The sequence below is a fragment of the Pagrus major genome, chromosome 16 (genome assembly GCF_040436345.1).
Source record: "Pagrus major chromosome 16, Pma_NU_1.0".
NCBI lineage: Eukaryota > Metazoa > Chordata > Actinopteri > Spariformes > Sparidae > Pagrus > Pagrus major.
Genome location: NC_133230.1, coordinates 11,467,106 through 11,487,608, shown reverse-complemented (window position 1 = coordinate 11,487,608; position 20,503 = coordinate 11,467,106). Strand labels below are relative to the sequence as shown.

General features: G+C 42.7%; 1 protein-coding gene across 1 annotated transcript in view; it reads left to right on the top strand.

Annotated features, from left to right (window-relative positions):
• rnf19b (ring finger protein 19B) overlaps positions 1-19,524 on the top strand; it is a 33,630-nt gene extending 14,106 nt beyond the window's left edge. Inside the window, exons 2-10 of the mRNA XM_073483353.1 lie at positions 560-1,854; positions 12,564-12,763; positions 14,945-15,089; positions 15,196-15,358; positions 16,820-16,934; positions 17,238-17,378; positions 17,574-17,763; positions 17,958-18,092; positions 18,583-19,524. Coding sequence (XP_073339454.1) covers positions 1,193-1,854; positions 12,564-12,763; positions 14,945-15,089; positions 15,196-15,358; positions 16,820-16,934; positions 17,238-17,378; positions 17,574-17,763; positions 17,958-18,092; positions 18,583-19,027 — 2,196 coding nt within the window. The 5' untranslated portion in view covers positions 560-1,192 and the 3' untranslated portion in view covers positions 19,028-19,524. The remainder of the gene's footprint in view (positions 1-559; positions 1,855-12,563; positions 12,764-14,944; positions 15,090-15,195; positions 15,359-16,819; positions 16,935-17,237; positions 17,379-17,573; positions 17,764-17,957; positions 18,093-18,582) is intronic.
• Positions 19,525-20,503: the final 979 nt, after the last annotated feature.

The following is a 20,503-nucleotide window of genomic DNA, read 5'->3' as shown; positions in this document are numbered from 1 at the left end:
CGTGTGTGTGTGAGTGTTTACTTGTGTGTGCATTTATCAGTATGTGCCCTGCTATGTGTGTGTGTGTGTGTGCGTGTGTGTGTGTGTGTGTATACATAAGTGCCAGAGTCACAGAGCGGGTCGCTGTTTGCCTCGCTCGCAGTGAGCATCACCATGGCAACGGCACTAGCAGCGCAGTGTGAAGTGGAGGAAGAGCTTGCGGTGCTCAGCGTGATGGAGAGAAAGAGGGAGAGAGAGAGACACTGGTTTCACATGAATACATGATTGGTCCGACTGGTTGATGATGTCACGTGTTTAAGTGTCGGGTTTGACGTGTGTCTCCTCATGACATTTTTAACCGTTTGATTACGGTTAATTAACACACACTTATATGAGTATGAATCTGTCTATTTAAATGTAATTAGCACAGCGAGATGATCAGTTCAGGGTCAGAAGAGTTAATGGTCGAATTGAAGGAGAGCAGAGAGAGACACAGAGAGAGAGCAGAGGGAGGAAGAGAGGTGTGTGTCATACTGAGCATGCTCTTTGTGCTAACTTCCTGCTCTCTTCTTCCTGACAGAAAAGACCGTTCAGAGACACCGGCGTTCAACGAGAACGAGAGGAAGACGAGCTGAGGAGACGCTCTGAAAGCAGCTGAAGAGAATCAGAGCCAAGCTGAGGAATTACAACAACATTCAGACTGAACTCTACCCGGAGGATTTTTCTGTTTCCTTCTTTTTTTACACGCCTTTATTTTTAAGGAGAGTCATTTATTGGAAGTGACATTAATCTTTGTGTATGACAGTCAGAATCTCAGTAATGTTTGACCTCGATCTCTGCCTGCTACATGAAAGACTAGGTAGTTTTTCTTCTCTGTGAACCTTTTGACCACCGAGTTTCAGAAAACTCCAGCAGCCGAAGGGGAATTTTTTTTTCACTCTGAACTTGCGCAATCTCTTTCATTTTCAGTTTTTTGCCTCTCTGTTATCTCCCCCTGATAGCTCTTTGCACATAAAAGGAAGAAAAGGACTGACTCAAGGTACTGTAACAGGAACTTCAATAGCATTTGCATTCCAGTTTGGCTTCACAAGGGGACAGATCCTCCCTTGTGTGTGCGACAGAGTGTGTGTTTGTGTAGCTGAGTGTCCCTCTGCGGTACATTAACTTGTGTCAGGGGACAATAACTGGCCCTGTGTTTGTCTCTTCTGGGAAAATGGGATCAGAAAAGGACTCAGAGTCACCTCACTCCTCAGTGAGCGGCGTTCCCAACCCTAAGTGCCGTGCGGCGGGCAAACGCCAGGGCCGCATCTCCTTCCACAGCCTCTTCCACAGCAAACGGGGCTCTCGGAGCACCAGAGGCCCCAAGGCTGGAGCGGCCACCCCTTTATCTCATCTCCACCACACACAGCAACAACTTCTCCCATCTGCCTTGAGCTCAGCACCCGCTGCTGCCTCTGCTACGCCCACAACAACCACCACCACAGCCGCCACGACCCCCCAGGATGCTGCCTCCAGCACCCCCTCAAAGCCACTCTCCTCCAGCCAGCCGTCCCTGGGTGGAGCCCCCTCCTCCGGGGAGGGCAACCTCCTGGAGTGCCCCCTGTGCCTGGTGCGCCAGCCCGCTGAGCAGCTCCCTGAGCTGCTGGGGTGCAGCCACCGCTCCTGCCTCTGCTGCCTGCGGCAGTACCTCCGCATTGAAATCACAGAGAGTCGAGTCCAGCTGAGCTGCCCCGAGTGTGCCGAGAGACTGGCCCCGCAACAGGTGGCAGACATCTTGGATGACGCGGCCCTGCTGGAGAAGTATGAGGAGTTTCTGCTGCGGAGGTGCCTCGCCTCCGATCCAGACTGCCGATGGTGCCCAGCGCCTGACTGCGGGTAAGAAGCTATCAATGATGTTTACGGCTCTGTCCTTAATGCTTTCTCTGTTATTTAAAGCTTCTACTGCTGCTGTTTTTCTTGATCTTGTTGAAGTTGACTTTACTTTCTTGCCGTACCACCAGACTACAGAGCAGCGTCTTTCTTCAGGCTGACTCCACAAATCATCCTCAGCACTCTGCCATAAAAATAGTTTTATTTTATGATTTATCCAACCTGTATAAGTCAGAATCTGACCCAGTGACAGGTATCAAGAAAAACTATAATAACTATCTAGACATCTTCTTCCTGATGTCTCATTTACTCATGTAGGTCATATAGAGTCTGAGACTGTTTCATAACCAGCTAGAGGCTCCTTACAGTCCGCTTAAAAGTCACGGTCTGTGATTTAATCCTCAAGATCTCATCTGTGCTCGTTTCATGATTTCTTTGTCTACATATTTCTGTTTGTATGATATTATCTAATAGTTTATTTAGACTGCTGCTACTTATTTTCTCCCAGTCTTCATTGTCAGACTACAACTGATATTTTTGCAATCAATTCATTTGTAGTCATCTTCAAATTGGTTGTTGCAACACTATAACAATCCAAAACCCAAAGAGTTACAGTCATCTTAAAACAGGGAAAAACAACAAATCTTTATCATTTCTGAGCTTGAACCAGCAAATGTTTGACTTGTCAGATTGAGATGTCAGTCGGTTAATAGATTCATCAATTTATTCTTTCAGTGATCAGAGGGGAATTTCAGAGTTGAACTGCCGTCCATTACGTACATAGTGAATGTTATAGAGGTTGTAGTTGGCATTTAAGGTGTTTGTCTTGGCTCATCTGTGCCAGTTTCCGCCTTCCATCCTCCTGTGAGTGTGAGATTATCAAGTTATCTGATGGGAGATTAAGCACACGGAGAGCCTCAGAGCACTTAGTGTGCCAGAACTGTAATGAACTCTTTTGCCCTTTAGGGAATTCATCTTGTGCAATTAATATAAACTATTAAGAAATTGCGAGAAACAGAAACTAAACTAGATTGTGTGAGGTAAAAAACCGTGATCATGATCTATGATAGATGCTTGATTTAATTCAGGAAGTGTTGCTCAAGTTTTTTTAAATTTCTGATGAGGAACGTATTGTCATTAAGATCCGTTTTTCAAGCCTAAAAAAAATAAATGAAGTTTGTGTTTGTTAGGATTAAAATGAAAGCTTAAACATCTGGTTGTGACTGAAGAAGTCATCATCTATGAACCCTTTTCTCTCTCTGATGCATCAAATCACTTGCTCAATTGCTGTTGGATTACTTCCTCATTCTTTCTACCGTAATTGCCTTGATTTCACATAAACAGTATTGCTTCAGAGTGTGCCAGTATTGCTCTGTCTGGATTGAAGACAAGACTGTCAGAGAGAGAAAGAGGGGCTGGGGAAGTTGAGTGTGAAACTGTAACTGGGTTAGCGGTCTGTAAAGGCTGGCCCTGTGGTCGGAGGGGGGGAGAGTCAGATGGGTTTTGGAGGTAGAGCAGCTCTCGTTAGGTTTCTGGAACAAATGAGAGGCGTTAGTTTCATGTCAGAAAGCAGGAGTGATTCACTGTGTTTGTGTTTCTATGTGTGTGTGTTTCTATGTGTGTGTGGGAAGTAGGAACGCAGATATTTGGTGATATTTTTCTGCTGTGGTTTTGTTTTGTTATACTGGTATTGTCACAGGGGAAGGCCAGAGCGTCCCTGTGGTATCTTTGCATATATCTGTAAATTTATGCCATTTTTCTCTCCGTGACTGTGTGTCATACCTGTTGGTGCCAACTTGGGGGGGGGGGGCAAGAAATGTAGGTTATGTTAGATGACGTCATGGTGTGTGTTTGGGCGCAGGGAACACAGACTTTTTATTTTTCCTCTGTGGCAGCGAACACAACACACAGCTGTTCAGTAGCCAACTATTAAGCTGCCATCTGAGCCTATCCAGACACTTTATGGCCGACTAAAGTACCACTAACAGCATGCACTCTGTGGCTGCGGCAACACTCACAACAAACCCCCGACGCTACGTCACACACAGGTCACCCACAAGGTTCAGGAGGTAACACGCAGGTTCCGAGCAACAAGATCGCCCACTGTGCTTCATCATGAAACCTAACATTGTGAGTAATGTAGGTTAGTAGGCACTGCCCAGCTGGCCACTGCAAAACGGAGAGATCTGTAACTTTACACCCAGTCTCTGAGTGGGGCAGAGGTGGAGACACTTTTTCCTAATTCTGACATACACTGAGGGGCATTCAACAGGTCGTAGGCCGTGAAATGTGCTTATGGGGAGCCTCAAAGTGTGACTGGTATGACCAATAGCTTACAGTGGCTAATGTTAAATACTCACCATTGACTGGTATCCTCTACTTCAACAACGAAGTGTGACGTACATCTGCTTTACAAACTGCACGTCCTGTTGCTTGCGGTGCCAGCTCTACAGTATATGACTATTGTTAACGCTCACTTAGTTAAAACACTTCACTTTTCACAGTTCACTTTGTATATATTGTTAATAGTTTATAGTTTGTGTGGTATATAGTTTTTTTAACATTTTTGATCCTTTAGATAGATAGATAACCGTTAGCGATGTTAGCTGGACACACACTACCGTTAGGTCGCTATGGCTCTTTTCTACACTTGGTGCTTGAAAGAGTTTTGCCAAAAATGAAAGTGACTGACGTACACTGTTCTTGTGAAAGCAGGCACTAAAGCTCTGACCTCATTCCTGGAAAAGGGGTTTAAATGACGAGCACAGCTTTTCATTTCCTCCCTTTGTCTGTTTTCCCGTCTTCCCCTCTTTCTTTGTCTGTTTTGTCCTTGTGTTCCAGTGTCATCTTCCCGTCGTGTGTTTCTGGCTTTTGGTGCCTGATTCCTCTCGATATTTCTGGTTTGCACTTTGCTTTGCTGTCCTTTCTTGGAATTATCTTGTTTTCTCATCTGCCTTTTGTTACTCCATTTTTGGATTAGTATTTCAGCTTTTTGCTATTGAAGCTCACTTTTCGTTCAAGATCGCCTGCCTGCCAGTGTCTCTGTGTTTGGGTCCCACTGGTGTAAATCTGTAACATTATCTAAATGATCAAAAATGTTAAAAACACTATGTACAAAAACACAGAATAGTAAACTATTAACAATATATACACATGTTATATCAGGGTTACTTTAGCTTAATTTTTGTTCAGTGAGAGAGAGTAGAGATCTATTATCTATTATACAAACTGACATTGAGTTATTTCACTAAATATAACTCTTCTCTACGTGTATTACTGTTACAAAAGTCACATATAAACCCTTTAAATGGTACAAAGTCTCACTGTAATCTGCTTAAAGTGGCTTGGATTTAAATATTTCCTGTGTAGAAATGGACATTTCGACATTTTGGCCTCATGATTAACATAACAGCCGTGAAGTTACTACAACATCATGGTTCAGCTTGCGGGACCAAGAAAGCCGACACAGATTCAATAGAAATCTGGCCGTCAAAGTGTTGGTCAAACAGAAACTTTGACTTTATAGTAACTCTGAATTTGATCTGTTTTTTTGTTTTTTTTTCAGAGGAATGCTGAACTTTCCTGTCTTCCTTTTTCAATTTAAGTTTGGTGCTTTACTGTCTGTATTGTGTCAGAGCCATGTGAGCTTCCATTCCTGTTTTTATAGTTCCTTGTTTTTGTAAGAGTTCAGCTGAATCTGAATCTTTGAGTTGGGATGATTTTTTACTCCCAATGAACATCGAGAGGCATACTGTGTATAATCAATATTATAACTATTGTTTTAGGAAGGTTTACATGTGTTTATGTTACTGCATTGAGTGGACGGTGTGATCGAGCTGAGTACAGCCTAGCCAGCCCCCACTGAAAAAAGTAAGGATTTTATGGTTAGGGTTGGAATTGAGGATAAGTTTTGGGGTAAAAGTTCCAGTGATTCATGCACATTATGAAAGTTAAGAGGGTTAAGTAAAGTCAATACAGTTTTCAGATGAAAACAAACCAAAACCAAAGCGGTGTGTCTACATCAGCAGTATCATAAGAGGAGAGGTCGGTTGCTGACCTACATATTTACCGAGTTGATCCTCTGTCTGACGCCAGTGGTGACTCACCACCTCTGTAAATCAGACGAGTTGACTAAGTCCATATTATTATTCAGCACAAACAGTCCAGGCCAGAGAAACAGCTCCACACACACACACACACACCTGGCAGCTACAGCTTCAGACTGTCTGTCACTGGGGACGTGGCTTCCACAGAAACAGAGTAATATGTGTGAATTTCTTCAGTATAACTGTGAATGGAGCGTTTATAGCTGAGAATGGACATATCGTGTGTGTGTGTGTGTGCGTGCGTGCGTGCGTGCGTGTGTGTGTGTGTGTGTGTGTGTGTGTGTGTTGAGTATTGGCTCACTTGTGGGAAAGTTATGTAAATGTGACCTGGTTTTATAATCTTATCTTGTTCAAAAGATATCCAGGAGTCAATGCATATGACACTAACTGACAAGTGAAAGATAAATATAGAGGCAGTTTAGATCCAATTCAAAATTCAATTTCCTACTTAAATCCTAGCAATCTCCTATAAAATTAATTTGGTGTGTAATGACTGAGAGGAACAGAAAGTTTTGTAATCAGTCCAGTAGATCGCTTCACTAAACATGCTTGTTTTTGCCGCTGACAGGCTGAGATTGTCGGGATTTTACCTCGACAGGAACTAAATTTTTTTGCCAAAACCATGCTTGTTTTTCCGGTAATCACCACCTCGAAATAAACCCTTAATTTAGCACGTTATATGTGAAAATGCTCTGGCTCTAAATGCTGTTTTCCCCTGCTTCTACTCTCACGTTAGATCCTCTTTTCACATGTTACTCTGCGAATTAAGGGTTTATTTCAACCAAACCAGAGTTCATTATTTTTGGAGTGATAGAAAGACGATCCAAGGTTTTGGTGAGTTTTATTTTGTTTCTATCGAGTTTTAATGAAGTGTGTGTTTACGATGATAAAATGACTGTTTCTGTAAATGGAATCTGGTGGCTTCTGGGAGAAGAATAGCGACTGTTTCTGGTTAAACAAAAAGGATGTTTTTGGGAATAACTCTCCACACCACCAGGTTGCGGTATTCTGTATTCCTCATTTACAAAAAGAAAACTGGAAGACTGCGGTTTAAAAAAATGTTTTTATGATAAAACAGGGTTTTTGGAGACCATTGTTGCTAATGAAGCCACCTCTAATCGAGAATATGTCTGATGGAAAGTTACAAATGGTACTGGGAAAGAGGTGGAGGAGAACAATAAGGAGAAACTGCACTAAATGGTTGAAATCATGTAGTGATTGGCTTAGCTGAACTGCCAGATGGATTTGACTCACTGATCCCACACAGTCAGTCAGCTGAAAAGTCACAGACAAGGGCCAACTTGTGCCAACGGTGCAGGACATACAGCCACAACCAGGGCCACAGACACTCACGGATGGTCTTTAGTCATTTAGACACCAAAATATCTAAACATGGAGCCCTGGTTTGACAATACCGGAATTCCCCTTTAAGTGGCCAAAAAACAGAAGTTCAAGCTGATTAAAATAAACCTTGAAATATGCGAACATATAAACCTTGATGAGCAGCAGAAAAGCTCACTCGAAAATAAAATGAGTGTCGAAGCCTTTTCTGTGCAGAGCACATGACACAAAACAAACACTTCAGTCCTCCGTCTTTTGGTTTGAGCGCTTTTTCAGTGCAGAAGACGAAAACGATCCACTTGAGCTCTTGTGAGTCTTTCTGACTAATCATCTTCACCAACACAACAACACAGCTGAGTACAAATGAAAAACAAAAACTGACAGTCTGCGGCTCGTTTTATAACATTCAGGTCATTCTGAAAGGCTCTCTGATTATGAATATAAAATCATTTTAATTAATCATGGATGCTCAATCCTTGAAGCCCTTGTATTTTTTACCTCAGTATTATTCTCTTCACTCTTCATAACAACACATTCGTTTTACCTCTGACCTGCTCTCCTCCTCCGGCCAATAAGATCTCGGTCTGCATGACTGTCAGGCCCGAGCGTCCAATGAGAACAAAGAGTGGCCGTCTCCGCTGGCTGTCAGTTGCTATGGCGACTATCGATGCGGCATAGAGGGAGCGTTGCCAGGGGTAACGGGAGTTGGGACTTAATTAAACAGATCAATACTCGCTGAACTCATTGTTGTTGACTGACATGTAATGTGTGTTTTTCATGTTTCTGTGCGAGTCAGACTGACGCACGTCCAGTTCATCCAGGTGTGGACGGACTGCTATTAGAGTGTGTGTGCGTGCGTGTGTGTGTGTGTGTGTGTGTGTGTTGTATGGTTGCATTTAAAGGCTCAGCAGGATTCCCAGGTGGCTCTTGGTGGAGCTGAACACTGACAGGACTGTCTATGCATGTTTCCTCTCAACATGCAGCACGTCAGCACTCATATAACTCCTCCACCTCTGCTCCGTCTCCTCCGCCTCTACTCCATCTCCTTCATCGCCTCTCTCCTCTTACCCTCCTTCTGTGTCCTTTTGTTACATCTCTCTCTCTCTCTCTCTCTCTCTCTCTCTCTCTCTGTTTGTCTCTTTTTTTCCTGGAAATATCAGCACAAAAATTTCCCAGGAAAAAGCTGTTGTGTCAACGTGTGCTTTGTACCGCAACAAGTCCAGAGTTAGCCAGATGACAAGCACAAACCAACACATCTCCTATCTTTCTGATTTTAGTTATTTTAAGCCAGTTGTTGTTAGCGGCACAGCTGGAGGGATGGTAAAGCCCACTGAGCCTGTGATGAATCCAATTGACGTTGGTTGACATCTGTATTTTTGAATAATATGTCTCGACAAGGCACAGACATTGATGTTCACTTCAGGATTAAATGTGCTAACTTTAGTGATTCCATTAAATTTGTCATCTAGCGCCACCATCAGGTCAAGATTTCTATTTTATCACCAAATGGCTGCAAAACTAAACAGCCTCAGCTGTACTTTGTGCCCAGCGCTAATTAGTAAATGTTAGCATGTTAACAAGCTAAACTAAGATGGTGAACATGCATTACGTGTGGGCCAAAACTAGATGTGCAATACACGACTTTGATTAAAGTTGTTTACAATCAGTCCAGTGTTTACTTTCGTCCGCCATGTTTCAGCGTCATATGACGTCAACACGGCAACTGGTGTCCCATAAATGAGTTGTTGTTCTGACCTCAGAGGGCATTTACATGAATTTTCCTTGTCGGAAATGTTTATTTTTTCTGATTAGTCCGCCACCACATGAATGTAACACAGCAAAGTACAGTCTCACAGAGCAGATAGCATGGCTGTTGACTCTTCGGCCACTAGGGGTCTCTCCATCAAAACGAAACATAAGAAGTAAGTAGTGTGGGGTCATGGGAGTTGTTGGCAGCTGAGCAACGTACTTGAAACAGACTCAAATATCCCACCTGTTTGTGCTTTTCCTCCCACATGGGGAAAAAATAAAACTCAGAACTGTGAGCTTAAAGGTCAAGGTGATGGAATGGGCTTTTGGGAAGTAGAATAAAGGGGTTTTCACATGGTGGTCAGAGTGAGGTTTTTATAAAGGGAAATGGTTAAGAACGAGGCTTTCTGGTGAATAGCTTGTTCGTTACTCATTTGAGACTCTGCTGTTCTGTTTCTGTTTAGACAAGCTTGAACCAGAGAGCTGATGCTGCAGTAAAAAAATGCAAAACTGGCATCTCTGTGTTTGTGTGTCCCTTCGTTGAATTGAAATTTTAGACAGTTATTGAAGCGTTGAGTCGGATTAAAGTGACTGTTTGACCTTTGAGTCCTGTTGAAAAACACTGTGGATGGTTGACGATCATTACAGAGGAATCTACTTTATGCAGATCTGTGCTTGAGACAGCTGTGATGTCTAAATCCTCACAGATGCCGGGTGATGTGTCTCTGCAGGAATGCCAGTTCTTGTCTCATCTTGTCCTGAGAAAGTCGCTCCTGTCTCCTCTGATATTCGTTAATTTATTCCGTCCTGAGAACAGGCCTGTCACAGCGTTTGAAGAGGTGGTAATGAGGGACATGTTGGGGCCGACGTGTTGGAGGCGTGCCAAAACAATTACAAGTTTGCCGTGTTATCACTTCTTCGCCGCTCTTCTTCCTTTTTCTAGTATAACTTGAGCACCCGACCAACGTGCAGAAAACTGGCCATTGTCTTTTGTTTGTTCGGGTATAAAAAGGCTTAAAATGTTAAAATCCCTGCCGGCTTTTGTTATCACTCCTCCAGCATGTTTTCTCCCACTTAGCTTGGTGACAATATTTGATGACTGGCCTCTTTTGTGATTTCTCCAGTGACTGACAGCCTGTATCTCAGTCTCTCTCCCTGTCTTTAATTGCCTTTTGTGTCCTTGCTGTTACAAAGTGCCACTCTTTTTGCTATATTTAGTATTATTTGCTTAAAAGTGTGTTGGCCTAACGTCAGCACAAAACAAAAGAATGTTTCGTCTGCTGTAGGGGCTTAAGAATATGTATTCTTCATAAAGTTACCTGACAAACACCTTTGTTTTGTTGATTTTTATCTCTGTGTTAGTTCTGGGCGATATGGCCTTAAAATAAGTGTTACATTTAGGCTATTAACACGGTACAAGATTTCTGAGAATTTTTGCTATTTTCTCATGATTCAATTCATTTTCTTGCATAAAAAACAAATCCATATTAGGGATAGACAGATTATCAGGGCTGATATTTAGTTTTAGTTTTCTTTTATTGGTATTTTTTTTGTGTCTGGTTGTCTTTTAAATAATTTAAGAAATGCACTACTTTGTCTCCTTGATTACTTATAATCAGTATCGGCATTGGAAAGAAGTCGACCCTAATCCATAAGGGTCTAGGATCAGGTTCGTCTTCTTTCTAAACTCAGAATAACTCGGTCACTGCTGTATTTACACATCTCCCCGCAGTGAACACTCTGTCTCCCTTCTCAGTATTGAACCTTGTGAAATCCATATTGATTGACCTCATCCCGTCTTTCTCCCCTCCTCTCTCAATGTTGTTACTGAGTGATTACTGCATTGATCAAATCCTCCCTCTCCTCTCAGTCCACAGAGAGCTTTCAGGCTGTGTAATCTGCCCATTAGGGGCCATTTTGGACACCTTCATTTCTTAGGAACTGAAGTTGAGTGAACAATTAGCTGCATTTCTAAAGTTACATCTTGGTTATGTAAGATGTTGTGAAGCGTTTGGTGTCTTGGGTTTGTTCTGTACACTCAATGATAATGTTGCACAGCGTGGAACAAAGGTCATGGGTAACATGTTAGCAAAGAGTAGAAATATCTGCTTCTTCCAAAATTATTTGGTAGACTGCCATGAAGCTTGGTAAAGACATCCATGGCTCCCAGAGACAGATTCGTACTTCTCTTCCAGCCTTGAGGTTGACATTTATGACTATAATTGAAATGTGGTAAATGGAGTACCATGGAATTTGGCACAGACAATCTGGCCCCCCTCAGGATGAATTGTAATACGTTTGATGGTCCCCTAATTTTTTTGTATAGCACCATGATCAGGTGAAAATTTCACTCTGTCCAATAACTGCAAACTAATGTAATCCACATCAGCCCCAGCTGTACCTTTTCTCACGACCTTTTGCAGACCGTGACACATCTCTTTTTGTGGAGAAGTTTATACTGTGGCAGAGCAGAGTCATTTCATTTGGATTGTGCAATTAAGCTAATATGATAGCTTCATCCATTTTAGAGTCTGAAAGCCACCATTTCCTCGAAGATTAGCATTGTCAGGCCAATGTGCAATTTGTCAGCAGTGCAAATTTGCATCTTGAGGTCCACCAGATTAATTGGGAATCTAGTAAGGCTGCATAATTAATCAAAATATGATCGAAATCGCAGTATTGCCAAGTCACAAGAAGCTGTGAATTTTTCCATAAAGGTGAAATGTGTGAAAAACAGCTTCATAATGAAGTAGTGTAGTTCTGCAGAGATGTCTTGGCCCACAAATCTTGTAAAAAACCATGTTTGTTTGGTACAAACCCCGACAAAAGTCACATCATCATGATTTTAATACTTTTGTTTTTCTGTAAAAAATGAAAATTGATAAAGCAAAAATGATCATTCCCGGTGATATTTTTACAAACTCATGCAGTCCTAGGATCTGTTTATTGGTCCCAAATGTTGTGTCTAGACTTGTTCATCTATCCGCTGATTCATTTTTGCATATTGGTGTCAGGCAGACGTTCAGACTGGTAGATTTGGAGCAGCCAACTTGTTGATTCACAGTGTCATCAGCAGTTCAAACCTTTTCTTGCTTTTTGTTTGTTGTGCTTGTTTATGGTTTTCTTATTTCTTATTTCTTTTGGGTAATTAACAACAACATGGTAACATACTGATTCTGGATGGTACTGTCCCACGGAGAGATGATGATGTGTATATGTAAGGATGTAAGCATGAAGAGCTGGATGAATGTAGAGCAGCGTACTGGGAGGAGAGGGACAGGAAAGTAAAGGGAAAAAAATACAGATTTCGATTAAAAAAAATTAAAGAAATGCTGTAACAACTGGAATGTGTCTGTGTTTGACTTTCTGATCTCACAGTCTTTTGTTTCAGTGACAAAAAGCTCTGCTCATGTCTCAAAAATAATCAGAAAGTGTCATCTTTTTTCTGTCTTCATAGTTTGACTTCTTCTGTCACCGCATTATTGAACACTCGTCTCTTCTTCTGTCTCTTCCTCTCAGATTTGCCGTCATCGCCTCGGGTTGTGCCAGCTGTCCCAGGCTGGTGTGTCGCAGAGAAGGCTGCGGCGCCGAGTTCTGCTACCACTGCAAACAGGCCTGGCATCCCAACCAGACCTGCGACTCGGCCCGCCAACAGAGGGCGCAATCCCTGCACACCCACAGCAACCACTCACCCAGCTACACACAGGAGCAGGGACCTGGTGAGGACCTAAAACACACACACACACACACACAAACACACACAAACACAACTCTCAGCCTCCCCGGAGGGTGATTGGATCAGAAGTAACCACAGTCTGGCGCTACAGCCTCACACACACACACATTGTGCAGGTGTGTGTGCTCGGCGCAGACATAAACAGACAGATAAAATCTTCTCCCCCAGCATTTCCGCCCTGAAATTATTTTTCACACCTCTGAGAAGTCTCTGTCTCTGTCAGTCTTTATCACGTCAGCCTCCTCCGTCTGTCAGAGCGCTGAGTCAAACTCGTCTCGCGTCTGTTGTAGCGACTCCCCAGTGTTCGCACCGCTGGGTGAAGTGTGCAGCGTTCAACAGAGCATGAGACACTATATATATATCACAGCTTCTCCTCGCTATAGTTTCATGACTGCAGCACCTTGCAAAAGCCACAACATTTCTTCAAGATGGCACATAGTTCAAACGCTTTACAGTGTGATTTTTAGTCGGTGAAAACTCATCCACCTCAGTATTTCAACAAGAGTAACAATAGCATCACTCAAGGCCGCATTTATTATGCAGTTTTTGAACTATATTCAGCAATGTTGAGAATAATAGGTTAAAAATATACTTCTGAAAAACTCAGCTCAACTATGACATGCTGAGAGTTTGGACATTTTATAGATTAAACCATGTAAATAATCTGCAGATTAATCGAGCCCTAGTTAATAGAAACCATTCTGGAGACCTATTATGCTTTTTCATTTTTTTCCCCTTTCCTTCAGTGTTTTATATAGTTTCATGTGCATGTAAAAGATCTTGAAAGTTAAAAATGTCAAAGTCTGCACCAACAGAAGCTCCTCTCTCCTCTCAACAGAAAACACTGCTCCTGAAGCAGGGAAAACAGCTAGCCTGGTCCTGTTTATGTACAGAATAAATAAACTAGATATCATGTGTTAATCAGTGAGCTTTGGAGGTGCTGGTGGGTGTATTGTTAACCTATGAACAGAGCCAGGCCAGCTTGTTCCCCCCTGTTTCCAGTCTATCTATCTATCTAAGCTAACTATCTCCCGACATGACTACACTCTGAAATAAATAAACAAAGCAGCAAATTTCCTGAACTGTTGAGTTGGTCCTTTCACACGCTCGTTCTAGTGATGACACAAACATAAGAATCTCTACACACATCTGAGCTTGTGCGTGCAAACATCCCTACGTGTGTGTCTTTAATTCCATTTTGATTAAAACGTCTATTAACTAAATCCCTCCAGCTGTCCTCAGTCACTCTCCCTTATCTGTCTCTCTCATCTTAATTCGCCACTTCCAGTTTGTTTCTCTCTGCCAAGCATTCAGAGGGACTGACAACAGTCCAGAAGGACGAAAAGTGACTCATAAAAAACTCCAGACCTCTACCTGTCTGTCTGCCTGTCCGTCTGTCTGTCTGTCCACTTGTCTGTCTGTTCATGCCTTCTGTTTAGTCAGCTGGATAGAGACAGATGTACAAGAGACAAAGGGAGAGAGGTAGAGAAATAAGAGGAGTGGAGCAAAAAAAGAAAGGAGGAATGGAAAAAATGAGAGACAGGAGAGTGTGTTGAGTCATGTCAGCAGAACAGGGTACACACAAACAATAACTACTCCTACACACACACACACACACACACACACACACACAGATCTGCCAGACTCTCTTCAAGTTAAAATGCCAAAATGCCCTTTAAAGAGCAGAGAGCGTTCCCGACGTCCAGATTTCAAACACACAGTAAATTGACTCTTTTTTTAGGCTTCTTGGCTTTCTTTCCGTTAAAATGCATTAGAGGACAAACTGCTGCAATTGTCCGATCCATTACTCTAATGAGGTTTGATTTTGTTGCCAACAGGAGAGAGGAATAAAGCGTCTGTACAGGTTCATTGTAGAGCTTTTAGTTTTTCTTACAACTAAAATTTTTAACCTTTATTTGGACTGAGTCTCTATTCAAGGAATTCAGTGGATTTTTCCTGTTTTGAGGCTATTTTTGATGCGTTCAGATTAAATGGGCTCTCTGTTGTGTTTGAAGCCGGTTGTAAACTACTTGTAAACTAACTAAATCATCCACAGGCTGACAGAGACGGGGAGGGTCTCATATATGGTACATATAGCACATGTAAATTGCTACAAATTGTTAAATAGAGTCAGTGTCACTAAGTGTTTCCCTTTTCCCCACAGCTGATGACATCAAGCCGTGCCCTCGCTGTGGTGCCTACATCATCAAGATGAATGATGGGAGCTGCAACCACATGACGTGCGCCGTGTGCGGCTGTGAGTTCTGCTGGCTCTGCATGAAGGAGATCTCCGACCTGCACTACCTCAGGTACTGACAGTAATTGTTTCACTCTTTGCGTCAGCTCTGTACGGCTTTTTAAATGTGTGACTGGAAACCAACTCCAACCCTCTGTGTCTCCCTCCGTCACCATCAGTCCATCTGGCTGCACCTTCTGGGGGAAGAAGCCTTGGAGCAGGAAGAAGAAGATTTTGTGGCAGCTGGGCACCCTGATCGGAGCTCCGGTCGGCATCACCCTCATCGCAGGCATCGCCGTTCCCGCCATGGTCATCGGCATCCCCGTTTACGTCGGCCGCAAGGTGAGAAACAGTCGAAGAAGAAGCTCCAGCCACTGTATAATAAAAAGATACACTTTCTAAAATCCAGGATATACTTTGAAAAAGCTGTGAAAAGGAAATAGAAATAAGAGATTTTGGAGGGGACCTTTTAAAGAGGAACTGATAAAGTTCATATGACACATTATTTACACGTTCACAACCTTCCTCAGCCTCTTTATTTAATTTATACAGTTGTATAAACATTAGAAAAGCCGACAAGAAAACATTTCCGTTCATCCTTCCTCCTTTTGCGGCTAACGAAGACGTTTAACAAGTTTTTTTTTAACCCTTACGTTCAGTTCACTGAAAGTTTATCTTTATCTACACACGGCTGGAGAAACCAGAAGTGGAAACCACAGAGTCATGGCAACACACACACACAAACAGTCCATCACGGTCCTCCTGTGATGATTATCTGGAATTTACAGCATTACAGAACAAGTTTCAGTATGTTGTCCTCATTTTTTGGCACAGTGCTAAAAGTTTTCTAAATGTCAAGGAAGTACTTTCATTTCTTTCATGAGCCACAAAAAAAGTTTCCATTCACACCAACGACCGCTCTGACATAGAGGAAGATTTAAAAACTAGTTTAGAGGACGGAGTTTCGGTGAAGTCCTCAGATTAGCTCAATAAAAGGCCTCGAAGTTATTAAAACATTTTTAACATTTTCCGAAGGTTAATTAATGCTTAAGGTTAATTTTGAAAGTTATGGTTTTACATCGACACACTAACTTTTAGATTCTGAGACATTTATTTGAGGCAGAGCTTGAATTTAAAGCAACTGAAGTAGAGTAAGGGACATGAAGTGATTCACAGGAAGTCATTTTGAGTTCAGAACTTTTCATCTTCTTTTGTGCCTTTTGATATTTTGGCTGTTAAAATCCCTTTAATATTACATAATAGTAACCTTAAAGGGTCTTGAAATGTCATAGCCTGCAGATAAATGTGATCGTATCATGGCTTTGTCATTAATCTAAGTTGGTAACACTGTTGTATTATGTGCTAAAATGCAGTTTTCTTTCAAAAACCTACAATAGGAAGGACATTAAAAGAGGATGTAAGATATTGTAGCGCTCTCTTGTGGAGAACAGTGAAACAGCACATCTTAATGTAATCTTTCTAAGGATCTGGCTGTTATCTGGCTGTTACGTGTTGAACATGACCTGTTCAGTGTGGTTAACTAGTCAGATTAACTGAAGCCAGCAGCTCAGACATATCACCTTTGTCTTCTTCATGTTAAAACCTGCTCCGGTGTTCCTGAGATCTGGTTGTCTGAGTCAAAGAATGACTAACTGAATCTTTTCCCGTAATGTTGCAGCCTCGTCTCCTCATGACAAGTTCTGACACAGATTTTGTTCTCTAGAAAAGAAGCCTGGCCTTGTTCATCTTCGGCTCTGAGGTGTTTCAGGTGTGTTAATCGTCTCTCTCTCTCCTCTGCTGCAGATCCACGCCCACTACGAGCTGAAGAAGTCGTCTCGTCACAGAAGGAACCTGGCCATCACAGGAGGCGTGGCCCTGTCCATTGTCACCGCCCCGGTCATCGCTGCTGTCAGCGTGGGTAAGAAACTCGACCAGACCGTCATCTGTCAAGCTCTCTGAATCTCTGAGGCTGACAGCAAAACAGAACCGAGCACAGTTTGTTGTTCTGCATCTAGACACACTGCTCTGCTGAATACTAAATGAAAAATACAGAGTGATATATGCTTTTAGGGAACAGCTACGACCAGACAAATACATTTTACAGAAGCAGATTTGAATCACCTCATATTTTGGAAATATATCGTCAGAACATCTCTACACACTTCTTCCTCCGGTGCCTCTGAACAGTTGTAAAACTGTTTCTGTTCCTCTCGTTCTTCAGGTATCGGCGTGCCCATCATGTTGGCCTACGTGTACGGCGTGGTGCCCATCTCTCTGTGTCGAGGTGGCGGTTGTGGTGTCAGCAGAGGGAAGGGACGAGGTGTGCGGATTGACTTTGATGAGGACGATGGTCCAATCACAGGTGAGGACGCCAAACAGCTTCAAATTACGTACTTTCACATCCACTATAAAGATTTGTTTGTGACTTAACTTTGCTTTATCGACTTATTTAGCCTTTAGTCTGAACAGTTACTACTTTAAATCTCCAATAAGAGCCCTATTTCCTACTTTCAAAATGGTCGCCTCTCCTAACAAACGTCACTGTCTGTTTCTGCAGTGGCAGACGCGTGGCGAGCCCTCAAGTCCCCGAGCCTCGGTGAGAGCAGTCTGGACGGAGCGGTCAGCGGTCTGAGCACCACCTCCCCCAGCGAGGGGCTCTCTGTGGCCCCTGGGACTCTGGGTGACACACCACACTTCAACACCCTGGCAGGCGGCGCCCTGGGGACCCGCAACGCCAAGTACAGCAGGTGAGGAGAGGAGATGAAGTTACTTAGCCACACTTCGCTCAACTTTAACTTTAAAGGCAAAATACGACATTCAGTGCTACTAGATATCGCACTAGAGCCCCAGCATCTCAGAAAGTGGCATCTGAACACACACACACAGTCTGTGTGAATTGTTTAAAGGTTATTGATTAACATGATGGTTTGTCCTCCTCCAGGCTGGAGGTGCAGGCAGGCGAGCTGGCTAAAGAGTCAGCCCAGAGGGAGACAGGCAGCCTGGGAGCAGGGAGCGACTGTGCCAGCACCCGTGGAATGGCCGGATCCATCATCTCCTCCTACACACTGCCTGACAGGTGACGCTTTAGTTTTTTTTCTGTGGTCTTTGTCTCAAAATGTTTTATTGCAGAGTCTCGTTTGTTGTCAGGCCGCGGATCCGTCTGTCTGTCGCTCTGTCAGATTTGATTTGGATGTGATGTGATTGAGATAACAGAATTAGAACTAATCTGATGACTTGGCAGCTCGCTACCACGATCTCATGTTGTTGTCTCATTTGGAGCGACGCCTAAAGCTGCAGAAATCCCTCCGTACATCAGTGGCAGCTTTACTCAGCAGATACTTACCAGGAAATAAAACAGATCACAACACTGTCACAATTCCTGTTTTTGAAACCGTGGGAGCATTTAAGCCACTTTAAATGTACTTAAATTTTATATTTACTTACATGGTTGTCAAGATGAAGATTTTTTTCTGAATGGTTGCGTGGAGATTTTTACTCCATTAAAATTGGACGTGTTTAAAGCGTCACACTGCGACTGACTTGCTGAAAATCTCGTGTCTCTGCAGGGAGTGCACCAACCTGGAGATCCAGGTGGACATCGAGACCAAACCCAGCCATCTCTGCCTGACCAGCGAAGAGGACCTAACCCCGCCCCCGGGCTCCGCTGCCATGGCGACCGTCTCAGGAGGGGAGGAGCCTCAGGACTGCAGCTCCAGAAGGGGCGGAGCTTTGTCTGGTTCTGTGTTGGGACTGTCACCGGGAGCGTCGATCAGGGAGGGGCTCCGAGACGTCACCCTGGCTCAACCGGAGAGCATCCGCAGCGACCTGGAGATGTCGGACACTCAATCAGACGACATCGCAGAGCTGACGTCCGACGACTGTGACTCCCCACACCCGAAAAGCTGTCACCTGGCGGCCGGCCAGCAGCCCCAGCCCCCCTCCTGCCGAGCCCTGAACCCCCCCGAAGGCCTTCACTGTCCCGCAGACAGCAACGTCATCCTCTACGTCTGAGAGAAGCGCAGCTCTCAGGATTGCACAAAAAAAAAACTAACCAATCCCACAAAAGTTCCATCTGAGCTCTCCTTTACTTCATGGCTTTTTATTTTTAATTTCGTCATTTCTCGTTTGCTGCTTCTGCGACTCACAGACACCGTCTTAAACACAGACAGCGTTTGTTTACTTTGGTCTGTCTGTCTTATCTATCTACCTGTCAATCTCCTCACTGAGTAAATTGTCAGGGTTCTACCTCTGAGATTTATAAGATGATGATTTATGTTTACTCCTTGGTGCAAAATGCCTTGGCTACTTAAGCAAAAAAAAAAAAGAAATGAACAGAAAAGAAAAGAAAAGAGAAAAAAAAAGACGTACAAATTTTCCACAAGAAATATTGCAAAATTGAAATTATGAAATACGGTGAAGCGTCACCAAGCACAGCAGAGGGAGGAGGATTGTTTTCTGAGTACGGGGCATGTTTATAACAATGTGTGAATGAATGTGGACTTTGTACTCAACTGTTGTGGCTTTATTTTTCTTCTTTTCCTCTATTTATATTCAGATGACCTTGAACTTTTATCATTTGCTGTGTGCATGAGTCTGCATGAGCCATGCCTTGTATGAACGGTTTAAAAGGGCAGTGAGTTTCTGTTACACTGGTGAAAGTTTACTTTAGAGGATGAAGCTGCACTTGAATCTCACTTTCCCTGCACAGAGGAGGAGGAAGAGGAGGAGGACTGGGGATTAAAAAAAATAAGAGTTTTGAATTTACAGAAATAAGTGATTGAGTTCTGACAATGACGTGGCCAGAAAACACTGCAGAGAAATGCACTGAGAGAAGCTGTTTTATTTTATTCAAGTCAGTGACCGTGTACGACCTTTTTCACACTAATTTTGGACATTTTAAACAGTTTGAGCAGCCCCGTATGTAGAACAAGTTGTCCTACTGTTTTGCACCGAAATGTACAAACAGACTTTTGTTATTTCACAGATAATCCACCGAGAGATTTATATAAATTCAAACTATAATGTTAATCTGTAATATTACTGCTGGATTTTTTACAATATTTAGCTCAATAGGTAATTAAATCTTCAATTATACATTTAAGCAGCACACTAAAACAGTCCTCTGGTGCTTAAACTGTTAACACACTAAAATGTTTTTGTTTTTTTTAAACTTATATCTGAAGTTACACATCTTAAAGCAGTAAGTGCAACCTTTGACTTAGATTTAGGCTCTGGTTCATTAACTCAACACATCATATTGAGTAGCAACAAAATATGTAATGCAGTAACAATAAGATATTGGCAACAGATAGAATAAAATGCAGCATAAATAAGATCATAAACCTTTATTTTAATCGTAAAATATTATCATTCAGATTCAAGTTCAACATAAAAGAGCAAAAAAATAAACTTCAAACCAAAAAAAACTTACATTTCACACAAAAGAAACAAGCAACAGACTTTAAACAAGCAGCAAATTACATCAGA